The 13,114-nt window shown below is 34.9% G+C and overlaps 1 protein-coding gene across 5 annotated transcripts in view; it reads right to left on the bottom strand.

Annotated features, from left to right (window-relative positions):
• Positions 1-13,114, bottom strand: part of GPHN (gephyrin) — a 606,903-nt gene that overhangs the window by 98,142 nt on the left and 495,647 nt on the right. For all 5 annotated transcript variants that reach the window (XM_089907851.1, XM_089907850.1, XM_089907848.1 and 2 more), the window contains one exon: positions 9,840-9,977. In XM_089907851.1, the coding sequence (XP_089763977.1) occupies positions 9,840-9,977 (138 nt within the window). The remainder of the gene's footprint in view (positions 1-9,839; positions 9,978-13,114) is intronic.

Genomic DNA, 13,114 nt, shown 5'->3' with positions numbered 1-13,114 from the left:
TATTGTTATTATTCTAAAGGAGTAACAGAATAATTAATAGGAGATAGAGAAGGAAGAAGAGGAGGAGGAAAAAAAATCAAGCTTCTCTCCAAAGACTGTAAGTAATACAGAACTTGATTTACGTAAGATGTTTGTATAGATTTAGAAAATTCCATTGTTTCCAGAGCTGGATGAGTCTTTTTTTGTTTGTTTCTTTTTCGTTTTTAGCTTTGTCCTTCTTAGCCACCTAGAGCCTCTGGTTTCCAGATTCCAGGACAAAGAAGTAAGGACAGACAGATTTTAAATTTTGTACCCTGATCCACAGTGATAGTGATGTTGACTCTTTCTTTTTAAGGAAAGTGACACCTGAATTGGAAGGGAGAACTTCTTAGCAGATTCTAGCTGTAGGTACTCCCAGGAGGTTGAAGCTATTCTGTAGCTATGGACCATACTTTGTAAGACCAGGGAAGTGGTAGGACCAGAGGGTCTGGTTTGTATTCATATATACAACATTAACTCCCAAATGAACCTGAAGCTATAAGGCAGTCTCTGGTAGTGAGCCCCATGACATCTGTCCAGGGTCACAATAAACTACCTGGGGTAGCTCCTTATCTGAAACTATTCTGGTCTGGTGTGCCGAATGAAAATATAAGTGCTATGCCAGTTCAGATCCTAAGAGAATAATTTTCTGGGATGTGGAATAGCTCAGTAACAGTGGTTAATAATCAAATATAGCACCAGAGGTGAGTTTTTCTGGCAGCTGGTGTGGTTAATCTAGTAAATGTTTATATAGCATTTTATAAGTTACTAAGTAATATCATATACATATATAATCTCATTTAATCCTTAAAAAATCTAGTAAAGCATTATTATATTCATTTTACAGATGAAAAAAGAGAAATTTAAACAGGGTAAGTAACTTATCCAAGGTCATATATTTCACAGGTGGCTAAGGTAGGACTGAAATTTAGATCTTAGAGTGTCAATCATTACTACAATGGCAATAGCTACATACTCTCCATGTACAGCTCTTCCTCTGTTTCCCTGATGTTTAAAAAAGCTACAAGGTGATTCCTCAAAAAGTTAAACATAGAATTACCATATAATCCAGCAATTCCACTTCTAGGTATATATTCAAAAGAATTAACAGCAGAGACTTGAACAGATATTTGTGCACTATTTTTATAGCAGCATTATTCACAATACAGTAGTCAAAAAGTGGAAGTAACCCAAGTGTCTACTGACAGATGAATGGATAAACAAAATGTAGTATGTACATTTAAGAATATTATTCAGCCTTAAAAAGGAAGGAAATTCTGACATATGCCATAATATGGATGAAACTTGAAGACATTATAAAATAAGTGAAAATAACTGAAATAAGCCAGTCACAAAAGGAGAAATATTGTATGATTCCACTTATATGAGGTAATCAGAATATTCAAAATCAAAATCATAGTATCAAAAAGTAGAATGGTGGTTGCCATGGGTTGGGGAGAGGGAGGAATAGGAAGTTATTTTTTAATGAGTATGGAGTTTCAGTGTGGGGAGATGAAAAAGTTTTGGAGATGGATGGTAATGACAGCTGCAGAATAATGTAAATGTATTTAATGTCACTGAACTGTACGGTTAAACACAATTAAAATGGTAAATCTTATTTTATGTATGTGTTACCACCATCACAAAAAACTACAAAGAACTGATGGCATCAACAGCTAGCACATGTTATTTTTCCTTCCTAAGTCCTTGCCAGTAGCCCAGGAGAAGTGATACATGCTCATCATGGCTCTTTTTATTCCTGTATTCCAGAAAGAAAATATTTGCTAATGATGCTACTGACAAGGGATTAATTTCCAAAATATACAAACAGCTCATACAGCTTAATATAAAAAAAAACAAAACTGAACAACTTGATCAAAAAATGGGAAGAAGACCTAAACAGACACTGCTTCACAAAAGACATACAGATGGTCAATGGGCACATGAAAAGATTCTCAATATCACTAACTATTAGAGAAATGCAAATCAAAACTACAATGACGTATCGTCTCATACCAGTCAGAATGGCCATCATTAAAAAGCCTACAAATAATAAATGCTGGAGAGGGTGTGGAGAAAAAGGAACCCAATTACACTGTTGGTTGGAATGTAAATTGGTGCAGCCACTGTGGAGAACAGTATGGAGGTTCCTTAAAAAACTAAAAATAAGAGTTACCATATGATGCTGCAATCCCATTCCCGGGCATATTTCCAGAGAAAACTCTGATTTGAAAAGATACATGCACCCCAATATTCATAGAAGCACTATTTATAATAGCCAAGACATGGAAGAAACCTAAACGTCCATCAACAGATGAGTGGATAAAGTATATCCACAATGGAATATTACTCAGCCTTAAAAAAGAATGAAATGGGGCTTCTCTGGTGGCGCAGTGGTTGAGAATCCGCCTGCTGATGCAGGGGACACGGGTTCATGCCCCGGTCCAGGAAGATCCCACATGCCGCGGAGCGGCTGGGCCCTTGAGCCATGGCCGCTGAGCCTGCGCGTCCAGAGCCTGTGCTCTGCAACGGGAGAGGCCACAAAGTGAGAGGCCCATGTACCGCAAAAAAAAAAAAAAAAAAAAAAGAATGAAATGATGCCATTCGCAGCAACATGGATGGACCTAGAGATTATCACATTAAGTGAAGTAAGTCATTCAGAGAAAGACAAATATCATATGATATCACTTATATGTGGACTTTAAAAAAATGATACAAATAAACTTATTTACAAAACTAAAATAGATTCACATAGAAAACAAAGTTATGGTTACCAAAGGGGATAGCAGGTGGGGGGAGAGATAAATTAGGAGTTTGGGATTAACGTATACATACTCCTACACATAAAACAGGTAAACAACAAGGACCTACTATATAGCAAAGGGAACTATACTCAATATCTTTTAATTACCTATAATGGAAAAGAATCTGAAAAAGAATATACACACACATATCTGAATATATATATATATATATACACACATATATATATATCTGAATCACTTCTTTGTGCACTTCAAACTAACAGAACATTACAAATTAAACTAAAATTAAAAAATTTTTAAAAATGGGAAAGGACTTGAATAGACATTTCTCTAAAGATGTATGAATAGCTAATAAACTTATGAAAAGATGCTCAACATCACTAATTATCAGGAAAATGCAAATCAAAATCACAATGAGATATCACCCCACATCCATAAATTGGCTACTATCAAAAAATCAGAAAATAAAAAGTGTTGATGAGAATGTAGAAAAATTGGAATCCTTATGTAATGTTGGTAGGGTTGTAGAATAGTGCAACCAGCATGGAAAACAGAAGTTTCCTCAGAAAATTAAAAATAGACCTACCATATGATCCATCAATCTCACTTCTGAGTATATATCCCAAAGAATTGAAAGCAGGGTTTTGAAGAGATATTTGTACACCCATGTTCATATAGTATGGTTATTCATAGTAGTCAAAGAGTTGGAAGCATCCCAAATGTCCATCAACAGATGAATGGATTAACAAATGTGGTGTATATATCTAAATACTGTCACATGGCACAACATGAACAGACCTTGAGGACATTATACTAAGTGAAATAAGCTAGCCACAAAAAGGCAAATACTGTATGACTGCACTTATATAACATATCTAAAGTAGTCAAATTATTAGAAATAATAAGTAGAGTGGTGGTTACCAGGGGCTGGGATGAGGAGGAAAAAGCGAGTTGTTGTTTAATGGGTAAAGAGTTTCAGGTATCCAGTATGAAAAAATTTTGGAGATATGTTTCACAACAATGTGAATGTACTTAATGCCACTGAACTGTAATGGCTAAGATGATAAACTTTATGTTATATGTTTTTTTACTACAGTAATATTTTAAAAAGGAATGAGATACTGATACATGCTACAACATGGATGAACTTTGAAAATATTATTCTAGGTAGAAAAAGCCAGTAATAAAAGACCACATATTATATGATCCCATTATGTGAAATGTCCAGAATAGGTAAATCCATAGAGATAAAAAGTAGGCTAATGGTTGCTTACGGCTGAATGATGGGCTGTGGGGACAGGAGGAGGCTGATAGCTAAAGGGGATGGGGATTCTTTTTGAGGTGAATATGTTCTAAAACTGACTGTGGTGATGGCTGTACATATCTGTGAATATACTAAAAACTTCTGAACGGTATAATTTATGTGGGTGAATTATACTGTATATGAATTGTATTTCAGTAAACTTATTTTTTAAAGGGCAAGAATAAGAGATTTTTTTAAAAAGAATATTTCTCTCATTTTAACATATAGCTATATATAGAAGAGTCAAGAAAAGTCATATTTGAAGCACACATATACCATCTGGTCTTTTTAGATCTTTAAAATATCTTGGAAAGAAAAATAAAACATGTCATTTGGAAAGAAAGAACAGCTTCATGCTTAAGGTTATCAATATAAATCTAGTAATAGAAAATTGGCCAGATTTTTATTTTGTACTCATGCTAAATATAGGGATTTCTATCTTTAAGGTAAATTAGATCCCTACTGGATTAGTTCTGCTTTTGGAGTTGGTATAAAGTTAACCTACCAGCAGAACTTACGTCTCTTCAAAGAGAAAAACATGCATTACTTCAAGTTTTTTTCTAAAAGCCTGAGTAAGGCAAGGGAAAGGATTTGAAGAGAAAAATGCAATTGATTAGAAAATGGTAAGGACTCCCAGCTGGCAGCAAATACTTGAGAACTGAAGGCATAAACGTCAGGTACACCCCTCTGCTACAGCAGCAACTATATCCATATATCTCAGTAGGATTCAAGGATTAGACAATGGATAGCTCTTCCAAGCAGTCAATATTACATTTCATTCAATGATCGACTTTGGAACTTAAAGAGTATATAGTAGTGCTGCAAATTACTTTATCACATGGGGCAGTCTCTCTTGCATACATATAAATACTTAGATAGATGTTAAACCATCTCTTCTCTTTGCCCATAGGTGGAGCCCAAGTATTAGTGTTGAATAAACCTTGGGCACGTGGTTTTAGAAAAGGAGCCAGGCAGCAGTAACTTCTCAACTAGATATTGTGACTGTTTAGGCGCTCATAAAGCCCCCTTGTGTGGGGGAGTTCTTTTTATAGTTACACAATTGAGTAAAATTAACTCACAGAGGAATCAGACCTATAATGCTGGCTGAATTATTCCTATGTCACAACCACGTTGACTAATCATCCTCTTTCATACCTCCTTCTATGCATATCATATTTTCATATATATTTTTTTCTTTTAAAATATATTATAAATATATCTTGCTTTAGGTCAGAGACAGGGAGAACTACCTCTGTTGTGGTCAATATTCTAAAAAGGATACTTCACTGCTTTAAACTGAGTTCAGTAAACTTAAAGCTTCCTTGTCTAGAATTGCTTAAGTCTTTTGTGGAAATACAAAGAACTGAGGTCAGTGATGCTAAAGTCTTTGGTCATGAAATCTTAAAAAAAAGCCTAGCGCTTATAAAATAATGCTCCTAAGAAGGCAGAATCCTTTCTATTCAAAGATTATAGTTTTTCCATTGTTAACTGAACAATATTGGGGATTACAGGGAATTCTAGAATATTTTAATCTGCCTTTCAGTAGCTAGTACTGTACCAAGTGTGAATTTGTAATGTGTTCATGTCATGCATTTTATAAGCAAAGATGAATCATCAATGGTAGTCTTGCAAATGTTATCTTCTATTGGTATTCCTCTCCCAAGAAACCAAAGTAAGGTATTTCTAATCAGTGGAGCACTTGCTCCTTAAAGGCCTTGCTTGCAGATAGGAGCTGAAAATAGTAGATACACTAAAAGGCAGACCAGAGACAATAGAAAATTCACCTGTAGTCAAAATAGATTAAAACAAACAAACAATACACTTTACACATCTAGGCACTTACTTTAGAAGAATAATTTTCATACTGATTTGAGACGTACTTTGCTATAATGGAATGAACAGTAGACTAGGAGTCAAGAATCCTAGGTTCTAGTTGTTTTTAATCATAACAATTTGTCTAACTCTAAGAACATTATTATACCTCTTTGGTCCTAAATTCCTTTGTCTTTAAAGTAAGAGAGACTACCTCATCTCCAAGTTACCTTCTTATTGTAATATTATAAGTATTTAATATATTATATGGTAACATTCCTTCACAGAGTTACCCTATACGTATGACCTTGAGAGCATCACTACCAGCACTTCTGTATACATGATTTATTCTTAGTTTTCTGGATTATTGTTGAACCTTCACAGACATATAAAAAGTAATTTTAGAGATCCTACAGTAGCAAACTGCCTCATAGGTTCAGTGGTTCTGGATCTCTCTTAGGAAACATGGGCTTTCCTCTACAGGCTTCTATAATTGTAGGTGTCAGAGTATTTGCAGAGGCAAAATATTTGGGATTTCAGAGAACTGTGAAGGCCTTTCAGTCCTCCTCACCCCTATGAAATTCAATAGTTAGAGGTGCATCTAGTTGAAATCAAAATGAACTATGAAGGTTTGCTCATTAAAATGCAAACATCCTCGGAAAAGATAACATTTAAAGTATAGTGAGAATGAGTTTCTAATCTTTTTTCTGGGGAGAAATTGCTTATCTTGAGTAAGAGAATTACAGGCCACATTTGACTCAAAACTCAATTTATAGTGATTCACATTTAGATCACTCAGCTTTTTATACCCATGTTGTTTATTAGGGTACTTATGAGAGAGAGTGATCAAATATGTCAGTCATTGCTATTACAAAATGAATGAACAAAGTGCTATGGGGACATGGAGGAAGGATACTTAACCCAGCTAGGGAAAGGGAGAAGTGGACACCAGAAATGTCTTCATGGAGGAGAGCTTCTTAAGCTTAATCTTAAAAAACATGTACTGGCAAAATGGGGAGATGTTGGTCAAAGGGTACAAACTTTCATTTATAAGATGAATAAATTCTGGGTATCTAAAGTACAGCATGGTGACTGTATTGTCACAATGCTGTATTGTATACTTGAAATTTGCTAAAAGAGTAAATCTTAAGTATTTTCACCATACATACACATACACAGAGTAACTATAAAGTGATGGATGTATTAATTAGCTTGATTATGGTAATTATTTCACAATGTATATATATATTAAATCATCATGTTGTATACCCTAAATATACACAATTTTAATTTATTAATTATGTCTCAATAAAGTCAGAAAAAAAAGAATACATAGTGGCCAATTATAAAGGGCCCTATATGACATATCAAGGAGTTTGAATTTTATCTGGAGGTTATGAGGAATACTACTGAAGAGTTATATGCAGGAATGTTAATATCAAATTTTGAACAGATAACTTTGGTATGAAATTGGAAAATGGATGTAAAGATGCTAATTGGGGGAGGGAAGCCTTTACAATAATCCAGGAAGTTAATAATAAAGACCTAAATTAAAATCATAGCAGTGGGGATGGCAAACAAGGGACAGATTCAAGAGGACGTAGAGGAAATGAGTATTGTAGAAGTAAAGAAAATAAGTTTAATATTGGTCATGTTAAATTTACTAGCAGCAGGTATACATTTGTTGTAAGAGTTTGGAGCTCAGGCAAGGTCTGGGCAAAGATACAGATTTAGAAATCACTTAATAGTTGGTACTTGAAACAATTGGCATGTATGAGGTTATCTGAAGTGAATGTGTAAGATCTGAAAAGGGTCAGAGACAAACACTCTAAAGAAAGTTCATATTCAAGGAATTGACAAAGGAAGGCAAGCTTACAAAAGAGCCAGTAAAGGAGAAAATGTACCACATTGTTTATCTGTCCCTCTCCTGCACTACACAGTGAGATGCATGGGGTGGGGTTTTATTTTATTCATCTTTGCATTATCTGGACTTAACATAGTACCTGGAATTTAGATTTTTAATAAATAATTGTTAAACAAATTGAATTGTTTCTATATATGGTGTTGTTTTCTAAACAACTAATTAAAGTGCCTAGGAGGTTTAATTATAATGCTCTTTTGCATTACAAATCGAGTTTGATCCAACTCAAAGGTTGAATGCAAACCTAACTATTATTTTTCATCATCATGCATGGAAACACTTGACAAGAAGTTAACCATCCATGAAGAGTTTGCTTACTTATGAGTGACAACTGATTTGATGAACAAATGAAGGGGAAACAAGCACATGAAAGGAAAAGAGAATCCACCTGACAGTATTATTTTTTTTCTAGAGGAGAAATAGAAATGGCCATTTCCAGTTCTGTTTTTTCCTTAAAAGGACTGGAATTTCTGTCTAAATGTGACTTGGCATCACAGTGAGATTTTTCTAAGGACTGATGTTAAGAGAAACTACCCTGATATTACAAGAGGCCAGGGATGGTTAACTTATTTTTATAACATGTAAATTTTTTCAACTTAATTTTACATTCATATTTTCTGAAGATGTCTTTAGTGTTGCTTGACATAAAAATATCTAAATATCTGTACTTAATAATAGAAAGAAACCTATTTCATTAAAATTGATTTCTGAAATTATGTAGTTAATTCCTAACTCCCCACTCTAGTCAGTTTTATTATCTTTATTTCCTTTAATGAGGAATAAAACAAAAACAAAAGAAAAGGTTTAAACCTAATGATAACATATCTAAAAGAATGTAAGTCAAAGATGTAGGATAGGTGTAAGTTATGTAAAAATAATTTTTGTCTAAGTCGGGTCAGGGATCAAAGAGCTAGAATTTGGCATTTAATATTTCACTAATTTTAGGCCTTTTAATTTTCACATAATTTGTTACTTTATCTACTATTGTTTTTTATATTTTAACACTGGAAGAAGAGCACTATTATGTAGTAAAAATAAGAATGTTAAGCCTTTTTTTTTTTTCTTTTTTGGCCGTGCCACGCATCTTGCGGGATATTAGCTCCCGGAGCAGGGATTGAAGCCGGGCCACCGCCATGAAAGCGCCAAGCCCTAACCACTGGACTGCAAAGGAATTCCCAAGAATGTTAAGTCTTGAGCCTTAATCCTATTCCTTTTCTGCTGTTCTATCTGAGTTTGAGTTTTCTTGTAGAAAAATTATGGTGTCTGTATAGATGCTCTCTAATGTTCATTGAAATTTGAAAATTTTATGATCTGTGAATAAAGTCCTTTATTTGTAAAAGCAATCCTTTTGTATTGTTTTTATCTGTATAACAAAAACAATTAAGAAACTACATTTTATTCAGATTGCACCTGAACTGAATTTTTAGAAAGGGAAGTAGTTGATTAAAAACTGAAAACACTGGAGAAAACTACCCTTCCATTATCTTTCCACAAGCTGGTCTCAACGTACCACTAAAGTAAGAGCAGAAAATGAGAAGATATATGAAGCAGAAAAACTGAGATCAGACTGGTTGCTCAGTGATCCATAGATAAATTAACGTAGTATTTACATTTTACATTTAAAAACATGATTTCCACAAATGAAAATAATTACGAGACACATTAGTTATCTCCCATTTCTGTCAGAAAGGACATAAGGCAGACTCACAGTCAACTGTTTTTCTCACTCAGGGCTGACAACCCTTTCTTTAGAGTACTGGTATTTTGATGAACAGGAGAAACACTGTTGACTTTTTCCTTTTTTTTTTTTTCTTTATGTAAAGGAAGCTTTATGGGTATTTTACTCTGTATACCATTAAGATTGATCTTAGAGTTGAGTAGAAATAAGAAGCAAAAAGCAAGATGATGATAATTGCAGTAATAATAACATTTCTCTTTCAGGAAAACTGTGTATTAGTGTTAGATGAATCTTATTTGGAAAAAAATGAAAATAAAAGGCAATGGGCAAATATAACAGTACCTCGGTAGTTGATGATTTCTGTCCCAAGCACCGGAGTCATCTCCAGGACTGTGATAAAGGCTTTGTCCATAGATGTTAGAGGAAAAGGAGACATGCGGTGTCTTCTAGCCACCTTGGTGATATCAACAGCACTGTGACCTAAACAGGAAGATAATTAACTAAGAATATGATGCTGAAACACATTAAAAAGTGGGAAAGGCTTATAAATATCAACAATTCTCAATTTCATGTGTCCAGAAATGAAGATTACAAGGTAAGAAACTTTTTCCTGCTTCCAAAATATAGCCTGCTTTGGTGGAACATTAAATCAAGTTAGTAATGTTACATCATGTGTCAAAAGTTGGTGAAATTTAATAATGATATTGGCTAATCCTTTTTGTTGTTGTTGTTGTGTTTTTTTTGCGGTATGCGGGCCTCTCACTGCTGTGGCCCCTCCCGCTGCGGAGCACAGGCTCCGGACGCGCCGGCCCAGCGGCCATGGCCCACGGGCCCAGCCGCTCCGCGGCATGTGGGATCCTCCCGGACCGGGGCACAAACCCGCGTCCCCTGCATCGGCAGGCGGACCCCCAACCACCGCGCCACCAGAGAAGCCCTGGCTAATCCTTTTTGAGTGCTTAACTATGTGCCATGGCACTATTCTAATTAATCTTCACAACAACCTAAAGGGAGCCATCATTATTATCCTTTATTACAGATGAGGAAAAAGAGGTTTACATATCTTGGCCTAAATCGCAAAGCTAGAAACTGAAGAGCCAGGATTCAAACCTAGGTAGCCAGGCTTTAGAGTCCATGTCCTTAACTACTATACTGAAGTTTGAACACTTAATGAGCTAGTTAGTGAAGTGAAATATACAAACTTGAATTTATTCAGAATTTCATAGGAAATTTTCTTTCTTCTAAAAACATAGAAAAATATTATTATTTACTCACTCCCCATGTAACCTTATCTAGTCCCCTGGCATTAATACCACCCATACACTAAACTCCCTAATTTTATATCTCCAACCCCAACCCCTACCTTCACCTCTAGACTTATATGTCATCCAAATAGCTGGTGGATAACAGCGTATATCTACAAGCTTATAAATCATCAAATATGCACTTGAATGTGCAACAGGCAATTCAAACTTAACATGCTCAGAATCAAACTCTTGATTCCCCACCCTCCTAACCTACCTGCACGATGTCTTATTCTCTTGCAATTTGTATCTCAGTAAATAGAAACTCTACTCACTCAGTTATTAATCCAAAACCTTGGTGACATCTTTGATTCTTCTAGTTTTGTCAGAACCATATCTAAACTACCATTAAAATGTCTCTAGAATCTGATCATTACTCACCATCTCTACAATTATTACAATAATTGGAGCCATCAATTATTTCCTGGGAAATCGAATAGTGTCCTAACTTGTCTCCTTCCTTCTATCCTTGTCCCATTACAGTTTATTCTCTACACAGTAGTTACAATGCTCCTTTTAAACTGTAAGTTGAATTGTGCTAATCTCTGCTTACAACTCTCCATGACTTTCCATTTCATTCAGAGTAAAATCTTTGCTATGGCCCTCAAAGCCCAACATATTATAGCCTACACTGTTCTCTTCTCCTATCATTTCACCCTTATTCAATGTGCTCTAGCCAAACTGGTTCCTTGCCTGAGAATGTCAAATACATCTTTCTTTAGGGTCTTCATACTTGCCATTTCCTCTACGTGGACCATTCTTCCCCAGATATTATGGTTCCATTCATCCCTCATTTCTTTCAGGTCTTTGCTAAAGGATCACCTAATCAGAGGCCTTTGTTAAACATCCTACATAGAATATTACCTACCATCACTCTCTATTCTCCTTACCCTACTTTATTTTTCTTCATGGGAAAAAAAAAATATATATATATACATATATACACACATATACACATATATATTGATATTTATATACCTATAATATATATTTATACTTATTTGTTTATAACCTTCTTAGTAGAATGTAAGCTCCATGACAGCAGCAACTTTGTCTTTTTTATTCACTGTTGTCATCCCCAAAACCTAGAACAGTATCTGGCACATATCAGGCAATAAAAAATAAATAGTTGTTGACTTAATAAATGACTCATTTAATGACAAAAAGGGAATTCTTAGAGCACAATAAACAACTTGACCCATGCATAAACAACTTGGCCCAAAGGGTAAACATAAAAGGAGTAACTGCAAACACTGTTGCTTGGCTATTGTAACTGATATCCACAATTCCCTTCTTCCGTAGCCACCTTTCAGCTAAGACTGGCCATATGATATAGTTCTGGTCAGTGAGATGTAGGAAGAAGTCCCTGGGGCAGGCTTCCTACTACAAATAAAAAGATAAAGAGATAAAGCTTTAAGAGGAGAGCATGGTTAGATACTGGGAGGTGCCATAGCCATTTTTCAACCATGAGGATAGAAACCCACACATAAGTATTGGAAACACGAGAATAAAAAGAGGCAGAGTCTCTGATGACAATACTGAGCTGCTGTACAAGCCCTGGACTGCCCGCCTCCAGACTTTTTATATGTGAGACAAATAAGCTCCTATTTCTTTAATCCACTTTATAATGATTGTATATATTCCCCTGCAGTCTGTAAGTTCCTGGTCACTGCAATTTATTAAATTTAGTCCTCCTACCCAAACCCCAGCAGCTGCTTCAGACATATTCACTGAACTGACTTACAGGAACCGTCCCAAAGAGTTTTCACTCTAAGACAAATGACATTGTCATAGGTAGTCAAAGAAAAAGACATACAGTATGCTTATACTTATTTCTCACCCATGGGTAATCACAAAATTACAAAATTTTCAAAGCTTGAAGGACCTTAGAAATTATTTAGTGCTAAATATGAAAATTTTTTTCTACTTTAAGGTGAACACTTAAAGAAGGATTATGTATGATTTATCATTTACCTATAATTGAAACATAAATTTATACATAACTCACTTTCACTACAGTCCCTGCCACGTCATTAAATATCAATAAATACATATTGTCACAACCAGTGTAACTGAAGAGAATGATAGATAGGTGTTTCTATAGACCCTTTTATTCGGGTTTATAGATCTCAGATCTGATCTTTTCTAAGATATTCTTTACTTTCTTTATGGTGAAAATTGTGTACAATCTTATAAAAGCTGTGCTTTTAAAATGTTTGGTTTCTGAGGAGAAAATTGCACTTTATTAGAAAGCAAGTTTGACTATCAGTGACACACGCATCCATTCAACAAATATTTATTGAGTGCATTTTATGA

This window comes from Delphinapterus leucas, chromosome 2 (genome assembly GCF_059928025.1).
Source record: "Delphinapterus leucas isolate spDelLeu-1000000601 "Yukka" chromosome 2, BTC_Dleu_Yukka2, whole genome shotgun sequence".
NCBI lineage: Eukaryota > Metazoa > Chordata > Mammalia > Artiodactyla > Monodontidae > Delphinapterus > Delphinapterus leucas.
Note: the sequence above shows the minus strand (reverse complement) of the source record. Positions and strands in the feature narration are given on the sequence as shown.